Source organism: Plectropomus leopardus, chromosome 16 (genome assembly GCF_008729295.1).
Source record: "Plectropomus leopardus isolate mb chromosome 16, YSFRI_Pleo_2.0, whole genome shotgun sequence".
In the NCBI taxonomy this organism is placed as follows: domain Eukaryota; kingdom Metazoa; phylum Chordata; class Actinopteri; order Perciformes; family Serranidae; genus Plectropomus; species Plectropomus leopardus.
Window position 1 is genome coordinate 24,499,956 of NC_056478.1, and position 18,002 is coordinate 24,517,957.

Here is an 18,002-nt window from a genome sequence, read left to right on the forward strand (position 1 = left end):
AGCTCTGAGGTTCCAGGTGAAAGAAAAGTTCCTAAAAACTGAAAAAGAGATACAGATTTACCTGAGAAAAGTCTGCAGGAAAAAGACACAATGAGGAGAATCATCGGTCAGGAAGAATAATAGATTTTAAGTCCATTACAGATCTTAAAAATCATGTGAAAGAGGCCAAATCAAATCATCAAATTATGATAAAATAAGATTGTTCAGATGTTACAGCATCACATGATAAGCATAAAGAAAAGTTAAAATGATTAGAGGGGTATGTTAATAAAAATAACAATATAAGTTATATATTAAAAATATATAAACTATATAAGAGCAGTTAAATCAAAATGACAAGGCAAGAGTGACAGTGACGTGTTCAGAGTGATTTATAGCAGTAAAGTCAGCAAAGTATAGTGAGTGAGAATATGAACTGAATAATGATGTAGTGTTTGTCTGTATTAATATAGAAATGTAATATAGTATGCAATGTAATAAACATAATATGGTGTAATATAGTATGGGATATAAAATGTGTTTTAGGTGAAATGTTTTCATATTAATCAAATTAATTCATAAAATGTGCAGGTACAAATGAATGAGCAGACTCTGATTTGGGTTTTCTGGAAGAAACCAACAATTTTTTCATATGCAAATGAATGAGATGTTTGAATGTTGTTTGTTTGAGGCGTTAAAAAGCAACACAGCAGCGCCTCAGCAGCAGCTATGAGAAAGCAATGTAAGCAAACACAACTGGCTATGACAATTTTAGAATATGAACAATTAGTCAATTATTAAATTGACAGTCAATTTTCAAGCAAAAAGAAGCAAAAGTTTGATGGTTCCAGTTTTCCAACCATGAGGATTGCTGGTTTTCTTGGACTTGTGCTTCTGTAAATGAACTTTTGGTCAGACAAAGCAAATTCACTTAATGCCATCACCTTTGTCTTTGGGAACTTTTTTTTGGCTATTTACAAACATTCACACCTAATGCTCTAGTAATCGAGAAAGTTACTGACGGATTGATTAATATTTAAAATAATCAGTAGCTGCAGCCCAAAATTATTTTTAAATTGCTCAGTTTTGGTTCACACATCACAACACGTATCTTGCTGATAAATTAAACAGCTTGAAGAGTTCCTGTTTAAATTACATTTTTTCATCATTTTCCTGTCCAATGAAAATCATATGCTGTATATCCAGATGGGCTCATTTTGAGCGTTTGTGATAAACTATTATTATTTCCACAGGCACGCTCCCGGTTCCTTAAAAAAGTGAAAACAGCAAAACTGCTCTGTAAAAAAATACCCTGTCAAAAGTAAAAGTACTGCACTGAAGATTTCACTTAGGTAAGAGTAGGCTACAAAAGTATTGAAACTACAAATTGTATATCCAGGTACGTTAATTTTGAGTGTTTGTGATTAACTGAAGGATGAAGTCTTCCTTTATGTGGGGAGAAAATTCTCCTACTCCTTAAGCTAAACACACAGACTTTTTTTCTGTTTCCTTTTTTATTTCCTTTTTCAGTTTTTTTTTTCCAGAGATCATGAAAAGGTGCTTTAAATTTTGCATATTTTTCATGAAAAAATTCAAACTTCTACTTTTTTGTGCAAGATCCAGATTTTAGTGTAGTATTTTGTGTGCAGGAGTTCTTGTAATAGTACATTTTTTGTATTTTATCAGTGCCTTGTATTTTGATTTCATTATATCTTTTAAAAAGCTAGCCTAGATTGTTGCGCCTTCATTTTTCATCGCTCATTCTCCTGCCATGACAGTCTCGGTGACCTGCTGAGCTACACTGGCACACAAAAGGTAAAAATATTTCGGAATTGTTTGACATCCACACAGGGAGAACCGGCTGTGTGTGTGTGCGGAGAGCATGGTGGTCCGAGTTCTCTTGTTCCTTTACCTCGGCTGTGTGTACCGTCTGTCCCGTCTTCTTTTCAGATTCATCACCAGGTAAATACACCAGTCAGACCACAAACAGTAAACCCTGCAGCAGAAAAGAGGAGGAGCAGGAGGGAGATCCCACAGATAGCCTCCACTCTGCATGTTAACTCCTGTTGAATAAAGCAAAAATAAGTTTGGGGAAGAATTCTGTTAGTTTTGCATAAGTTTAGGTTTATTCAGAAACACAGATCAATGTCCAGATGCACAGAGCATAAACAGACCATCGAGATATTTGGGGGAGTGGGAGTCATTTCTGGGAAAAGCTGTGTTTAAGATAGACAAAGGAGGTTAAAGGAAAGTAGGTTCACAGAGAAATTAACATTCAAAATACATAATCATGTGATCGAAAGCCCCATAACTGCTACTAAATGGACCTTAAGGATGAGACTGTTTTCAATTTCAAAAGTCAAAAATAAACATTAACATTATAACCCATAAGATTTTCATGAAATCAAACTCCATTCATTGTATTTACCATCTGCACAGTGTAGAAATACTCCAAAACTGATAGGCTGAGTGAAAATGCACAAGTATTAACAGCAAAATGTACTTCAAGTATCAAAAGTAAAATGGGAGATTCTGCAGAAGGATTGTCACTTTGATCGATGAATTATTTCACTATTTATTAGCTTACTGAAGCATCAGTGTTAGAGCATGTTATTGTTGCAGCAGGTCGAAGTAGAGCTAGTTTTAACTTACTTTATACAGCTTGCTAGTTTAGTTCAATGGTTCCCAACCTGGGGGTCGAGCTCCTTCAAAGGGTCACCAGATAGATCTGAGGGGTCATGAGATGAGTAATTGGAGAAGGTAGAAGAGGACGCTAAGCTCTGATACACTATTCTGTTCTAAATTTTTGGACCTTTCTCTAACATTTGGTGTTTTGGAAAGATTGGATTATTTGACCTTTCTGGGGCTGAAAGTTATTTCAATTAATGCATGGGAACATTTCTTCTTGGTGGAACTACCAATAACTCACAAGCAGTGGAGGAAAGTCACTAAGTGGCCTGAATTTTACTCAAGTACCCTACTTGAGTCAAATTTGATATACTTTTCAAATTAAGATTTTACCAAAAAAAATCCCTTTATAATAAATGATCAATTGTTACAGAGCAAACCACCAAAAGTATGAAGACATTAAAGTAAGCTCCACCTCAACCAACATGAAAGTACAGCTTACATAGTAATACATCAATAATACTGATACATAATATAAAAGTACCAGTGCATCATTAGTGCTTTTACTTTTGACTGACTATTTTTAGTCAGCTACATTTTATAAATAATACTTAGGTGAAATTTTGAATGCAGAGAGATTTTTGGAATGAATGTTTTTATAATGTGGTTCTGAAGGGCTACTTTTAAATTGATACATTATTTCAATATTTGCTCCACCTCTGAGTATACAAATGGAAACATGAGAAGAAACACAAAAAAAAGCTTGCATGGGGTCCCAAGGCAATAAAGGATAGAAACAACTCTTAATATTTCCTTTAACATTGTGTTTGTAGTGCAAAGGTTTATCAATTGGGTTTTGTTTCCGTTTGTTTATTTCATCTTTTTATGTAAAACCCTAATCTGTAAAGTAACGTAACTAAAGCTGTCAGACAATTGTTGGACTAAAAAGTACATTTCTAAGTCTAACACGTGAGTACAAGTGGCCTATACCATAAAATGGGATTGTTTAGGTAAATTTTAAGTACATGCCAGTTTGAGCCAACCTAAGTAGGCCTACATATCTTGAGTTGGTTACTTTCCACCTCTGTAACGTCACGTTTAACAGGTATGATGACATTATTTACTGTCACCGTCCTGAGAGGCCACGGGGAGGGAGTCTCGTGCCGAGAGAATATTCAAATCAGATTGCGAGCTCGAGGAGGGGAGACAGCTGATTGGATGCTGGCTCCGGCTCCAGCGCGAGCGCAGGTGCCAGAGTGCCTCATTGAGCAGAAAACCGTCCCCGGTCACAGTCGCTGCTCAGGTAGGCTGAGCCAGTGCCCGGGTCTGAACAGCCAGGATACACCGGAGCGTTACCGGCTGCCAGCTGGGGACACTTTTCGGTTTCTGTGTTTGTTGTTTTCCCGCCTCGCGTGAAGCCGTTTGGATGAAATAGTGTTGGAGAGTGCACGATGCTGAGCGCCGTTAAAATGGAGGGACACGAGCACCCGGACTGGAGCGCAGCAGCAGCTACTACGGAGAGACCGAGGTGCGTGCACCTTACACCGGCTTTCATCTGAGCTGAAAACTGTAATTACATCGGGCACAATACGCAGCCTAAAGGCAACATATCAAAACTAACAATGTAAGAACCTGAATAATAATAATAATAATAATAACAATAATAATAATAATAATAATAATATAGGCCTATTTCCTCATATAATAGTCTACCTCACATTTTTTCGACATGAATCTATAGACTAAAATACACATAGCCTATTCGTGTCTAAAATAACTTTTTTTAAAAAAAATATATATTTTTAACCACATTTTTCCCTTTCTAGGATACTTTTTAACAACTTTTGGCCTATTGCACTGCATTACAATTACAAATTAGAGTTTCGTTAGGTGCATTTTCGATGTGAATTTTGCAGCAAAAAGAGTAATCATACGGTTCAAAACGTGCAGGATGAACTCCGAACATGAATGAAACCCGTAACATTTTTTGAAGTTTGCATTTAGTATTCGTTTCCTACCTAAAATTAATTCAGAATTTAAAAATGACCTTTCTAAAGAGTATTTGCATAGATATTCATCATTCTAATTCCAAGCCCAGTTTGACAGGGAATGACGTTGAAACAATAACTGAGACTTGGTTATTCTGGAAATACAAAATAGTTCTGGAAATCTGGAAATGAAAAGGAAATTTCACCTTGTTAAATTTTTGAGGCTTGAATTAAGAATTGTCTTTTGTTAGGCTATAGGACCAATGTAGCCTATATTAAAACTTGAAACTGTAATGTGTAAGAAAATGGGTGTTAAATGACTGCGCCCATAGCCTGTGGTTACAATTTATTATCATTACTGAAGAGAAAAGACTGAGCAAATATTCAGTGTTGAGGACTGCTCCATATTGGCTGCATAAAAACATTTATTTAGCCTATTATAATTAATACCCTAATAAAATTAACATTAATCAATAAATAAATTCAGTTCAGGGCAGACACACATGAGGTAACCTCTCTGTATTTATTTCTAGGTTTTAGCAAGATGTTTTTTATACAGTTACCATTCTCAGGCTGATATTAGATTGCGCCTGAATTCCCCTCCCATACTTAACATTTAGACCATCCTATTGAGAAAAAAAATACAGTTCCCTCAAAAAAAATCCTGTGAAGTTTCATGGAGAGAAATGTGTATTTTATTATAAAGTATTAATAGGGAAAATCTATAGACCATTTTAATTAAAGTATAGTTACTTTCATTTTCAAGGGAATCTCCATGAAGAAAATGCTCAGTGTAAGTAAAACCTACAGGAAAGGGGTTATAACCATGGCCCAGTTTCAGCTATAGGCCTAAACTCCATATTTTTAGGCCAACTGTGGTCTCATCAATGTATTATTTAATAAATGTATTTATTAATATATAAATATATCAGAGAGGCAAGTGGGGAATGTATACTGGCTGTTAAGGTCCTCTATAGATTTTGTACCTTTTTCATTTTTTTCAAATTAATGGGGTTAACTGAGGTGTTGGAGATGTATCCATGTATATCCTGATGTTTACCAAGTGTATTGTGTAATCAAATTAAAATGAAAAGGCCTTATGATCAGATTGGTCCTTAGAGAAAGGAAGAAAAATGGTTTTATTAAAAACTACAACAAAGTTAACCAAAAAAAAAAGAGAGAGAGAGAGAATGAGATTAAAGGGAACAGAATTGTGTTACATCTAAAGGGAATACATTTGATTAAATTCATCTCTGTAGCCTAAACTCCCTTATGTTTGTGTATGAAAATAGTTGTGCACTAATAAGTTGCATGTCCACAATGGCATAATGTCAAGATGCAACAATTAATTGTTTAATCAATTAGTCGATCAGCACAAAACTATTCTGAATAATCTGCAACTGTTTTGATAATGAATTCATAATTTAGCCTTATGATAAAAATACCAAACACTTCTAAACCTGTGGGTTTTTGGAAAACTCTGACGAGCAATTCCGACAGATTTCAGATTTTTTAGACCAAACACTGGCTAATGAAGAAAATAACTGACAACTGATCTACACTGAAAAAAGTCGTTTGCCTATAGGCCTACTTGCAGCCATAACAACGAAAAATGTCATTTTTAAGAGTAAATACAAATGTTTGAGTCAGATTTCTTGTTTAGCCTTATTTGTTTAACTTTAGGCCTAGGTCTTCGATATGATCAAAGTGTGATTTGTAACCTTTTTCTTTTTTTAAATTGAGGCTGAATAAAATAAGGAACATATTAGGCCTAATCATTAGGGCTCATAAAACGATCACGTTAATTAACAGATTAGTGTTATCATAGCATACTGTTATTTGACTGATAAACGGTTTTAATAACTTGTAGCCTGCTGGTTCTGTGTTTCAGTGTTATGCAGCGGGAAACATGAACTCTGGTCTGTCTATGAACTCAATGAGCAGCTACATGAGCGCGCCTGGCATGACCGGCAGCGGCCACATGAACGCGCATTACGTGAACCCGGTAGGGGTCACTCACTCCTCGATGCCCGTCGGGGTGCCACAGAGCACCGGTTCAATGGTGCCGGCAGGAGGCGGGATAACGGGCCTGAGCAGCGCGCTGCCGCCGAGCATGAGCTCCATCAGCCCGCCGCCGTACGGCAACATGCCGGTGATGAGCCCGGTGTACGGTCAGGCCTGCGGTATCAGATCCAGGGAGCCCAAACCGTACCGGCGGAGCTACACGCACGCAAAGCCGCCGTACTCGTACATCTCCCTGATCACCATGGCCATCCAGCAGTCCAGTAATAAGATGCTCACCCTAAACGAGATCTACCAGTGGATCACCGATCTGTTCCCGTTTTACCGGCAGAACCAGCAGCGGTGGCAGAACTCCATCCGACACTCGCTCTCCTTTAACGACTGCTTCATCAAGGTGCCCCGCTTACCGGACAAACCGGGGAAAGGTTCCTTCTGGGCCCTCCACCCGGACTCTGGGAACATGTTTGAGAACGGGTGCTACCTCCGGCGGCAGAAGCGCTTCAAGTGCGGGAAACAGGCCGGTGCAGGCGACACGGAGGCGGCGGGCAAGTCGGAGGGCGGCTCGATAACCACCAGCAGCACCGGCTCCGACTCCCCGCACTCCTCCTCCTCCTCCCCTCCCTCCTCAGATGTAAAGGCAGCCGGTGTGGACCTAAAAGCTCACCGGGGTGAACTGTTGCCCTCCAGCCCCGTGCGCGTGCCCTCCCCGCTCGGGCACACCCAGCACCTGTTCTCCCATCACCACCCTCTGCTGCTGCACGAGACTGCACACCTGAAGCCAGATCACTACCACCACCCTCACCACCACCACCACCACCACCACTACCCCTTCAACCACCCGTTCTCCATCAACAACCTCATGTCCGAGCCGCAGCACCACAAGCTGGAGCAGGTGTACGGAGGCTACGGCTGCCCGGTGTCCGGGGCGCTGGTTGCAGCCAAAACCGGCCTGGAACCCGCCCACACCGACACCAACTACTACCGCAGCGTGTACAGCAGACCTATAATGAACTCCTGAATACTTTTTAGAGGGAAAAAGCTACGATTTGTACATTTGTGAATGTAAGAAAAAGCCCTTTTTCATCAGTCATTTGTGTGTTTGTTTGTGCTACAGATAAAAATCTTTATATGAAAACTCTGTCTTTTATGCTTTATTTAGCCTAAACGTGATGTGGTATCTTTAAAAAAAATGCTATAGTTATAGCCTAGATATTTTTTGGGCAAATATAGAGCTTGGATGCAACAATGCAGCTAAATGCATCCTTAGCAAGTAGGCCAATATTGAAGGGTGTAGGGCAGCGATACTCAACATACAGCCTGTGGGCCAAATCTGAGCCCCAATAGGGTGCCAGGTGGCCCCTAAACCATTTTCTAATACACAATAAAAATAAAGTGATTCACACTGAGAATTGTTTTTGTATACCTACATTTAGTATAAGGTGCCAGAGTGCAGAAGAACAGCTTTTTCATTGAAAAAGTGCCAGTGGAGGATCCCCCACACCCCCTGGCAGAGGTAGCCCCTAATGTCCTAAAATCCTACAAATGTCCCAAAATCATTGAAACATCCTACTAAAATCCCGGAAATGTCCTGAAATCTGAAATGTAAATGTGAAATGTGAAAAAATCTTAGAAATGTCCCCAAACCCTATTCTAGAAATGTCTTAATATCCTAGAAATGTGCTTAAATCATCGAAATGACCTACCAACCTGGACATTTCTTGAAATCCTAATATCCAAAAATCCAAGAAACAACCTAAAATCCGTGAAATGTCTGTAAAATCCTTGAAAAATCCTACTCCCTGTCATTTTGCGTAAGTGGTCCGCAGCTAAAGCGAGTTCAGTAGCCTATCTCTGGTGCAGAGTTTGTTGCAAAATTGGGGAAGAAAAATATTAAGCAAGGGTCGTCCCTGAATTTTGAGCGTCAAACTCCTAATTTCCTGCATTCTGCTGAATTTTTTTGTGCACATTATTTGCCTTTTCTGCATCACTCTATGGTGGAAACCATTGCTTCAAGCATGCACAGTTGATTGCAACCACTGCTTCTGAGGTTGCATTTTGCCACCATCTACTTCACCAGAGGCATTGCTATGTTTGTTATGTTTTGGCACTTTGTCAAAATCAGATAAAAATTGGTACTTTACTATTTTTATTAGCAGGGGCAAATGCACGTGTTCTAAATATTGGGGGGCATATCCCCTGCGTCCACCCCAAATTTTTATATGAATGTTAATATGAGATGAAGTCTCTCTACATTAGCACTAAATGGTTTATTTATCAGCTGTAGGGGTTATAGGCAGATGAAAGCAGCAGCAGATAACAGGAAGAGCAATCACAAATGTTGTGCTCTTAAATCACATTAACATCTGACACGTGATGTTTAACAGCAGATAACAGACTTCACAGGTCAGGAGGCACATTTATCAACATCCTTAACACTGTGGTGCTCAGGCCTCTCACATCAAACATTGTTTTTATAGAGAGGATCTGGTGGCAGAGAAATTTTAAATGACTTAAGTCCTTGACATGACAAATTAAGGACACACTGGAGCTAATTACTGTATCATTATGTCCTATATATCAGGGTATATTTTTATTGTTTTTTTTTCTAATAGCCTATAGAGCCTGATGATAACAAAAGATGACAAAATTAATATAGAATGGACACAAAAGTATAGCATTAACAATCCCATGGCCTAATTTCAATAAAACTAAAAAAAAAATTTTTTAAAAAATCAATTAGCAATTATATGATTGTAATACATTACATACAGTTGTTTTGGGTTTTTTTTAAACATAAGCATATAACAAAAATGGCCTTAATTACTGTTTAAGTGCAATGTTTTTTAATGAATGTTTCTTGCAGCCACACAATTTACCAGTTGATGTCATTTTCAGCTGTAGGCCTAAAATTTTGCAGCCTTGTACTGCAAAGAGCCAGCGGGAAATCCTATCTTCAAAAACATAAACAGCTCATGTCTTCTGTTTTCAAACTGGCCTATTTATAATATAAGTGTATAGCTGCGTGTGTAAGAGTCTTTTTTGACCCCCTGGGGGGAAATGAGGTTGTCGCTGCAGCACGAAGACAAAGATATGGATAAAACGAGAAAGTAAAAGACAGAGGGTATCAAACTAAAATAAGAGCACAAAAATTAGGATTAGAAGGGTTGAAAGAATAGAAGTCTATAGTGTGTAAACATGTAGGCCTACACTGGACTAATATTAAATCATATAAGAGATTATATTGTGACAGCTTGACCCAAAAAATTCCAAGTTTTGTGCATAATTGATTCTCTTGATCATCACTAGCTAACACCACAACACAACACCTAGAAAAAAAAGGTTGCTGCAGGAATTGAAGCTAACCTGCACACCGCACCTCCCAGCCGCTCAGTCTGACTCTGATCATAAAACACCAACCCTTTACTGGGGAGGGACACTTTGTCTGTTATGAAACCGAATTAACAAGCTGAGCATTTGATGGCTGCACAGACGACATTAGAAGGAAGCTGAAGTGACACTGAGCAGGTTTTCATGAGCCGTCTGGGAGGCTTTCAGAGAGGTAACGTCTGCAGACACGGCAGGCTGTTCATTAACTTTACACACAGGATCAATGCATTGCGGTCACTCACACACTGCAGCAGCTCATGTTGAATATTAAACATTTCTGGTGCCAGAAATTTTAGCCAGAGAAAAAAACCCAGTCATTCAGGACAGCCAGGAATTCAAAGCAAACACATTCGAGTTATTTGAGAATATATTTAGGTCTACCTACATGCAGCTGAGTAAAATAAGAATTAAACATAAAGATTCTCGTATTATGTTTTTTTGTGATCTATGCTGCATTCACACTGAATGTTCTTTTCTGGAGGAGGAAAACACCTCAAGCATGTGAGTTTTTATGTCTGACATGCGTTTTTGTATTAAAGTGAGTTATGACAAAAATATTTGCTTCTTTGTTCCCTTTTCAAATAAGACAAAGATACTTTAAGAGTACTAAACTCTAACCAAATGCATGGCAACCTGCTCACACTGACAACATGCTCAGTGGTAGCTGATGAGGTGGGTGTACTAGGTCGATGAGTAGGTTACAGGGGAGGAAGTGGGTATACCGTCCAAAATATTCCTATGCTTTTTTGGGGGGGGCTGATGGGTATACTGTAAACAGCCAGAAAAAGAGGTGGGTATACCCTGTGTACATGCATATACCTTCCACTACACCACTGATCAGGCTGATGTTTAGCAGCTAACCCATGTTTACTGTGTTCACCCATCAGAGATATATAAATGTAGATACCACGTTGGGGGTGCCATACAGGGAAGGTCAAGATTTCTGATATTTCTGAAAGGCAGTGGAAGTATAAAGCTGACGTTAATGAAGTTGCAGGAAATTTAAAGTAGCAGGAAATGCAAATACTCAAGTAAAGTGCCAGTACCTCAAGAAAGTACTGTATTTGAATAAATGTACTTTGTTACACTCCATCACTGGATGTTGCTTCATAAGTCAGAGCCTGTATGTGTTGTGGCTATTCAGAAGATTACTGTTTTGTTGTAGAGCTGATTAGATTGCATTCAATAACTGATATGACCTCAAACAAGTAGCCACTATCATGTTCACTTTCTGATGTTTATGAAAAAACTGATGAAAAGTGGTTCAGAATTAAGTGAGTTTCAGTCGATTTTGTAGTGAAGTCTCCATCTCTCAGTACACTTGTATTTGTGTATTAGCAGATCTTGCCCTCCCCAATATGACGCCCGCACAAACACATTGCTGCAAGCTTAGCGCAGCGGGCAATGAGGTATCTACGTTTCTATATCTATGTTCACCATCTTAGTTTAGCAGGTTAGCATGCTAACTATAGCCTGGATTTTTGAGACTTGGACAGTGAGAGATGCGAATTTAAAAAAATAAATAAATAAAAATATATCAGCTGATGGTATTTTACACACAACATAAAGAAATGTTCTTAATGTGTATCACTTATGCCAGGTACTGACTACACTTGTCATCCGGGACCTGTGTGATGTCATTGGAAAGGAGGTGCTCGGGATCAACTTCTGGGATCAAGAATGTAAACAAACATTGGCGTCCAAAGTTGGATGTATGACACTGCATTGAAAGTAAAATAAACAAAAGAGAGGTTTTCTGTTTTTCACAGTTCTAGCTCACAGTACCAACAACATCGCGGCTCTTTTGCATCGCCATATTTACAGTTTCAGAGTACTCTATGCCTCTACGTCACTGAAGATGTCATGGGAAATCTGTTGAGAAACATCAGGCCCCCAGGAAAGTATCTCAGCCTTGCTTCTAAATTTTCCAAGTGGCCAATCGTGGTATTGCAGTGACATTTTCATTCATTTTACATTTTCACCATATAGTATAAAAAAGGCTTGTGTAGAACTGGTAGGACATCTTGAACTTCAAATAAGGTCAATTATAAGTCTTACCATGGGGATGTTATACATTTGTAAAACTTTCCTCGAGCCAAGAAAAGCTATCACAAAGTAAAGTGATATTCAGTGGGCCGCACACCACAGAAGCAAACCCAGGGGCTAAAAAGTATCTTGGTGTATGCACCAGGTAAGCAGCCCCACTGGGATGAATAGGTGCCATCTCGGGATCCAGTATGTAGGTTCTGTAATGGAAACATTATTTCTAAATCACCTAAAACCTATATGTATCAATTCAATTTTTAAAAAAAAAATTATTGTTAATTTTCAGGCGACATAACACCAATGCCAAAATATCTGCGAGAAGCCAATATCAGTCAAAATACTGGGTTAGCTCTAATGCTGCGCTGATGTTCATTATCACTAAACTAAAGCACAGACAAAGCAAGGCTGAGACTAATTAGCAGGTATTTGATCATAAATCCAATACTCTATGAAGTAAAATTTGCACTGAAAAGTCACCACCGATATTACGATCCATCCTGAGGGGAACATCAATGTCTTGAGCGAAATTTGCTCAAATCTGAAAATTCTGAAGATATTTCACTTTAACTGTAAATGTCAACCTCATGGTGGCGCTTGTAAAAAGGTCAGAGGAGTGCCAAAGTCAGAGAGATTTATCCTCTGTGGATCGTTAATGTAAAATTTCATAGCAATCCATCCAATAGTTGTGGAGATATTTCAGTTTGAACCAAAGTGGTGGACAGACTGACATTACCCTCTACAGAGTCATGGTGACACCAGAAGGTTATTAACATATTTCACTGAGTGTAAACATCACTTAGCTACAGTAAAGAACTGGAAAAAGAATGATGCAGAATATATACTTGTATTTCAATAGAGAAACAGAAGGTATGGAGAGATTTAAAAGGAAAAATGAAGTCTGATTCTCATGAACAAAAGGCAGAGCAGCGTTGAGGTGTTCCTCAGTTGCTTGCTGCCTCGCTGAGCGTCTCTGTTTGCTCACGAAAGCAATCAGCCCGTTATGAATAATAATGACCTTTTTCTGAGGGAGGGCTGCATGCCGAGCGACTCGAGGTCAGAGCTTAGCCAGCGATGCCGTGTTTGGACAAGAAGCGTTTACCACACATACACACACACATGCATACATATGAGGGATGTCCAAACATAAGCTTTGCATGCACTATTATTCCTACAGTCATGTTCAAACCCTGCAAGATATAAGGAAACCTTTTAGTCCTGAACTCATACAGTAATCTGACAATTATGTTTATATCGGCATCACAATATTAACAAATATTAAGCTCATTTCCAAAAATTGGTTTGTGTCATCATTAGTAAGCGTTACATTAACCCTTTGAAACCTGCGCAAACTGAGTTGATCTTTTTCTTACAAAAACATGGGAAGAAGGCAATAAGCAATGGAAGAAGAAATGGCCCAAAAAACACCAAGACATTAAAAGGTAAAAGAAAATTACCTGAAAATTAGATGAAAAAAAAGAGCAAATCAAACAAACAAAAAACCCCAAGGCAAACAAGACTTTCTTAAAATGTTATAATAATTCTGTAACATAATTTTAAATATGTAAATCTGTCAATTATAATATAGTTTTTCCATGGCTGTTTTCTTTTGTCTAAATCCACTATTTTTTTTTGCAATTTTTGGAACATTTCTTGCCAAGTTGCTTTTTGCCCTTTTCCCCATGTTTGTCAAAGAAATACAACCGATTTGCTCAGAGTTCAAAGGATTAAATGCTTGTGAAAGGTGTCTAAAAGCAGACAAGAAGAGTGATGTTGTTTCAGGTTTCAAAGGGTTAATACTCTAAAAGATATTAAAGATTAAGAGAGAAACAGAGTGACACACACGCTCTTTTGTGCAGATTTTCAGTCCTCAGTGGATAACCCATTATAACTTGGTGATGCTCTGACTTTTTAGGTCTTGTGGGAATGAAAAAGTACATGTATAACTTAAGACCAAATTCATGTCTTGGACTCCGAGATAAATGTTAACATGCCAAACACTTGAATACTGCATGCCATGCTAACATGTTAACATGCTCTCAGTAAGTATGTGTTGTCATTCTCACATCTACAGTTCAACGTCTAATGCCAATATCAATTTGCTGTGGAATACTGACGAAAGACAACGTCAATAGTTTTGCAGATTTTAAGTTGTGCTAAGTAACCAAAATTGAAAGTCTCTGGAACATCTCCTGCACTTCATCTCTGCTTAGAATAACGACAATTAGTCTTCTCGTACGGAGACCAAAACCCAATGTATGCAAACTTCACCAGGTCAACAACTACACAATGTGAAATTCCAACCTCATATGACATCTAAAATACCATTAACCCGATTTTCAATCAAACCAAAATGTAATGTCTGTTCAACGTAAGCGTCCCAACGCCTGCTGATGTCGTATTGAAAACTGTTTTTCACAAATTGTTCCCTGTGAAAAGTAATGCAACCAAATTCATGAATTTCCTGTGTATTTTGAAGTTCTGCGTAACCAATGCGCTGATGCGAGTAAACCAGGAGATAAGTTGGGGTGGTGAATGACAAAAATTCAGACTTTCCCCTGCAACTTTCTCGTGGAGATTTTTTTTTCCCTAAAGTTAACTACAGTAACACGATACATAACCCTGTTTCTTCACCTAAACCTAACCTCCGTAACTGTACGTTAATTACATAACTGTATGTTTAAGACCTACCATCATTTGTGGGGTGCTAATTCGTATGATACTAAGTGTCGTGTGTGCATTTTTTGAATGACCCATTCTATGAGAATTTGTTGCGTATTGACGTCTGGTGCCAGCTGGGCTTGGATTTAGACAAGGCCTGGTGATTTCCTCTGGTCTTATTCAACATTTGCTCAGAGATATCGTTTTCTTTTTTCTATACTTTCAGTTTTCAGTCTGCTTGAATCATTGTACAGCGTTTTGTTCTCCATGTATAAATCAAACGCTTCAAACTAAATTACATCTATCTGTAAAAAGGACTTTCTACCACTTAAAAGCATCAACTATCATCATATACGTAAGTCCTGCCAACTGACTGCAGTCAAGCTTTTGTGGCAGGAGATTACAAAGTTTAAACTGTTGTTTTTGTATTTATATTGTTGTTTCTATACTATGTTTATATCAGTGGTTTCCAAATGGTCCACAAATAAATAACTTACCACATATTCAATTTTATTTCACAAAATGTTAACAACATGTTGACGTGGAAAACAAAGAAATAAAACATACTGCAAAAGTTAAAAGAGACAGAATTTCAAAATAAAAGCTCCGTGCCGGATATTCACTGTATTTAAAAATAAAGTATGTTTTTTACAAATTTGACATGTTCCTGAGTCACTTGCAGTCCATTCAGAATGGACACATGACCCCCTTTTGGACCACAAACCACAGGTTGGGTCCCACTGGTTTATTGAACCTTGTTTTTTTTTTTTTTTTTAAAAAAAAGTACTTCTGTCTTTAATTGTATTTATCTTGTTTTAATCCCCTTTGCAAACCACTTTATAACATATGTGGCATATAAACTAAAATTATAATTATCACAATGAAACTCTACAAAATACCGTTGAAAAATGAGGGCCAAACATCAGCAGTGAGCTGGACTGAATTTTAAGGATTTGTGGTATTGTTGCAAGACCCGTAACAAAATCGAGAAGTGCAACTTTACATAAGATTTTGGGGGGGGGGGTTTGCACCTGGTCTATAACACATTCTGTTCTTCTTTGTCTCTTTGCCTCTCCTCCTCCTTAGACGCATGGTTCCTCTGCAGAGCCTCTCCTGCTGCTGTCAGAGCGTGTGTACACTGAGTAAACCCCCACATGCCGATGGCCATCTTCCTCATATTTGCGCCTGGCTTTATGAGGGTCTTGATTTGGTTTCTAGAACAAACTCACCAGAAAAGGGGAAAACGCTGCTGATGGGCCTCACCTTAAAGGAAGGGGATTTTTAGTTAGGGGCTTTTATTTGGTTTATTTAAGGATGTCTGTCTGAGGTCGAGGTGAGAGGTCATTTGAGTCAGACAGCAATCAGAAAGCAGGATGCAGTTTGAAAAGGTGGTCTGAAAAGATGCAAAACCAGGTCTCTGATGTCAAAGTCCTGAGCTTTGTGTATAAAACTGAAGCGATTCCCTCGTTTATAAAACATTCTCTGTGAACGTCCAGGCCAATTAAGTTTCCCATCAAACTGAAGTTTGATGTCAGCCTTCAAAGTCCAACATCAATCGCCCGCAAGTCTCCAGAAAGTGTTGTGTGTGCGTTGTCCCTGACTTCAGCCACCTGTGTTTGCTCAGCAGCTTTCCCTCAGACCGGGCAGAGTGAGCGGCAGCAGCCAGATAACACCAGTGGCTGCATCCGTCTGCAAAAGGCAGCGGGTTTTTAATACAGTTAATCATCATCTGTGCTCTGCTTTGTTCGACGGCTCAACGCGGACGATGAGGATCTGCCATGTTTTGTGTTGGCTTCAGGAGTGACACGAGTCAAAAACCAGAAGCTTTCGTGTTTTACTGTGGTTCCATGCATTGTGGGATTTGACTCTAACTATCCGCTGACACACAACCTATAAAACACTGCTGAGCCACCATGAAAAAATGATGTTGTGATAAAAAATAAAATAATACACTTCAAAAGGAAAGAGAGAGACTGTGCTCTCAATAATGTATTGAAATTTGTTGTATGTACGTAAAAGCAGGAGTTAACTGTTTTTCCTGTTTGTTTGTTTCTGCTGAGGTGGAGCTCAATTTGAACTATTAACTTAAGATAATTTTCATTGTGGATTGACAATGTATTTTTTTGTTTTCTATGAATCTGTCTGAACATAAAAAAATATCAAAATATATTAGAATTATCAAAAGTAAAAGTACAATATTTGCCACACTAGCAGAAAGTGCTTCAGTACAAGTACCTGGAATTTGTACGTTGTTACATCCCACCATTGTAGCACTTACGAAGCAAAACGTCACTTCATTTGCAGTGGTGTTTGTTTCCTCCTGATGACTATTAGTCCAATATTCTCTTTCTTCAGCTCCATTTTTGGTCTCCACCAAGTCCTGAGGAAAATATCTGTCTCTTTAGCTGCTAAATGTTTGTTCACTTTGTTCACCAGCTAATCTCTGAGTCTGTCTGGTGTTTGTTACTTAGCAGCCAGTGTTCAGTAGCTTTATCAGGCAGCAACGCCTTCACACAGGGTTAACAAGAGCTGTGAGACTCAACCAAAACAGTACAATTGCCAGCCCTCAAACCAAAACAGAGAGCTGACAGGCGCTAAAATGCTCAGAGCTGAATGGGAGCAACAGTCTGGCTCATCACTATGAGTGACATCTTTTATGCACAAATATTCAATCGATCTATTATTAGTATGAAAATATTGGTTAATGCAGCTTTAAAGGTTGTCACAATCAAATATTATCATAATGATCGAAGGAGCCCAGTCACCAGAAGATAATGTTGATTTCTGCAAAGCCCAGATCCTTTACATATGTACATTTCGTACGTATAGTATTAAGGTTTCTAAAATGATGTAGCATACAAGTTGACTTTGAGATGGGGAGGTGAAGGAGGTGGATACTGTGACACCTAGGCGAGACGCCTGACGAGCTGCAGTCCACTGTTTGAGACAAAAAACAACAAAACCGGTTGTTTTTAGCAAGTCATCACTGCTTTTACAGTTGCTTTTCAGACACCTAATGTGGGCATATTTTAGTGACTCATCACTGTGTTTCCAGCTGTAATAATGCCATGAAAAGCAAAAGGGTTTTTTTTTTGTTTTTTTTACAGAGACATCGCTATGTTTCCTGCTGGGATAGTGGCACAAAAATAGTTGTTTTTTTATCTAGAAATCACTGCTGTTCTTGCCAGGATTGTGCTACCCAACAGGTTATTTTAAGCCAAAACATTTTTTTTTTTTTTAACCATAAATTTTTTTTATATTAACCACAGCATTGTTGAAACGCAAATAATTGTT

The 18,002-nt window shown here is 38.5% G+C and overlaps 2 protein-coding genes across 2 annotated transcripts in view; one reads left to right on the plus strand and one right to left on the minus strand.

Annotated features, from left to right (window-relative positions):
- Positions 1 to 1,939: 1,939 nt before the first annotated feature.
- pax1b (paired box 1b) overlaps positions 1,940 to 18,002 on the minus strand; it is a 52,024-nt gene continuing 35,961 nt past the window's right edge. The window contains exon 9 of the transcript XR_006106643.1: positions 1,940 to 2,042. The gene's annotated coding sequence lies outside the window, so the exon portion shown is untranslated. The remainder of the gene's footprint in view (positions 2,043 to 18,002) is intronic.
- LOC121955699 (hepatocyte nuclear factor 3-beta-like) lies at positions 3,936 to 7,635 on the plus strand. Its single transcript, XM_042503754.1, is given in 3 exon segments — positions 3,936 to 4,103; positions 4,106 to 4,135; positions 6,487 to 7,635. Coding segments are annotated over 3 exon segments (1,224 nt in total). The 5' UTR covers positions 3,936 to 4,058.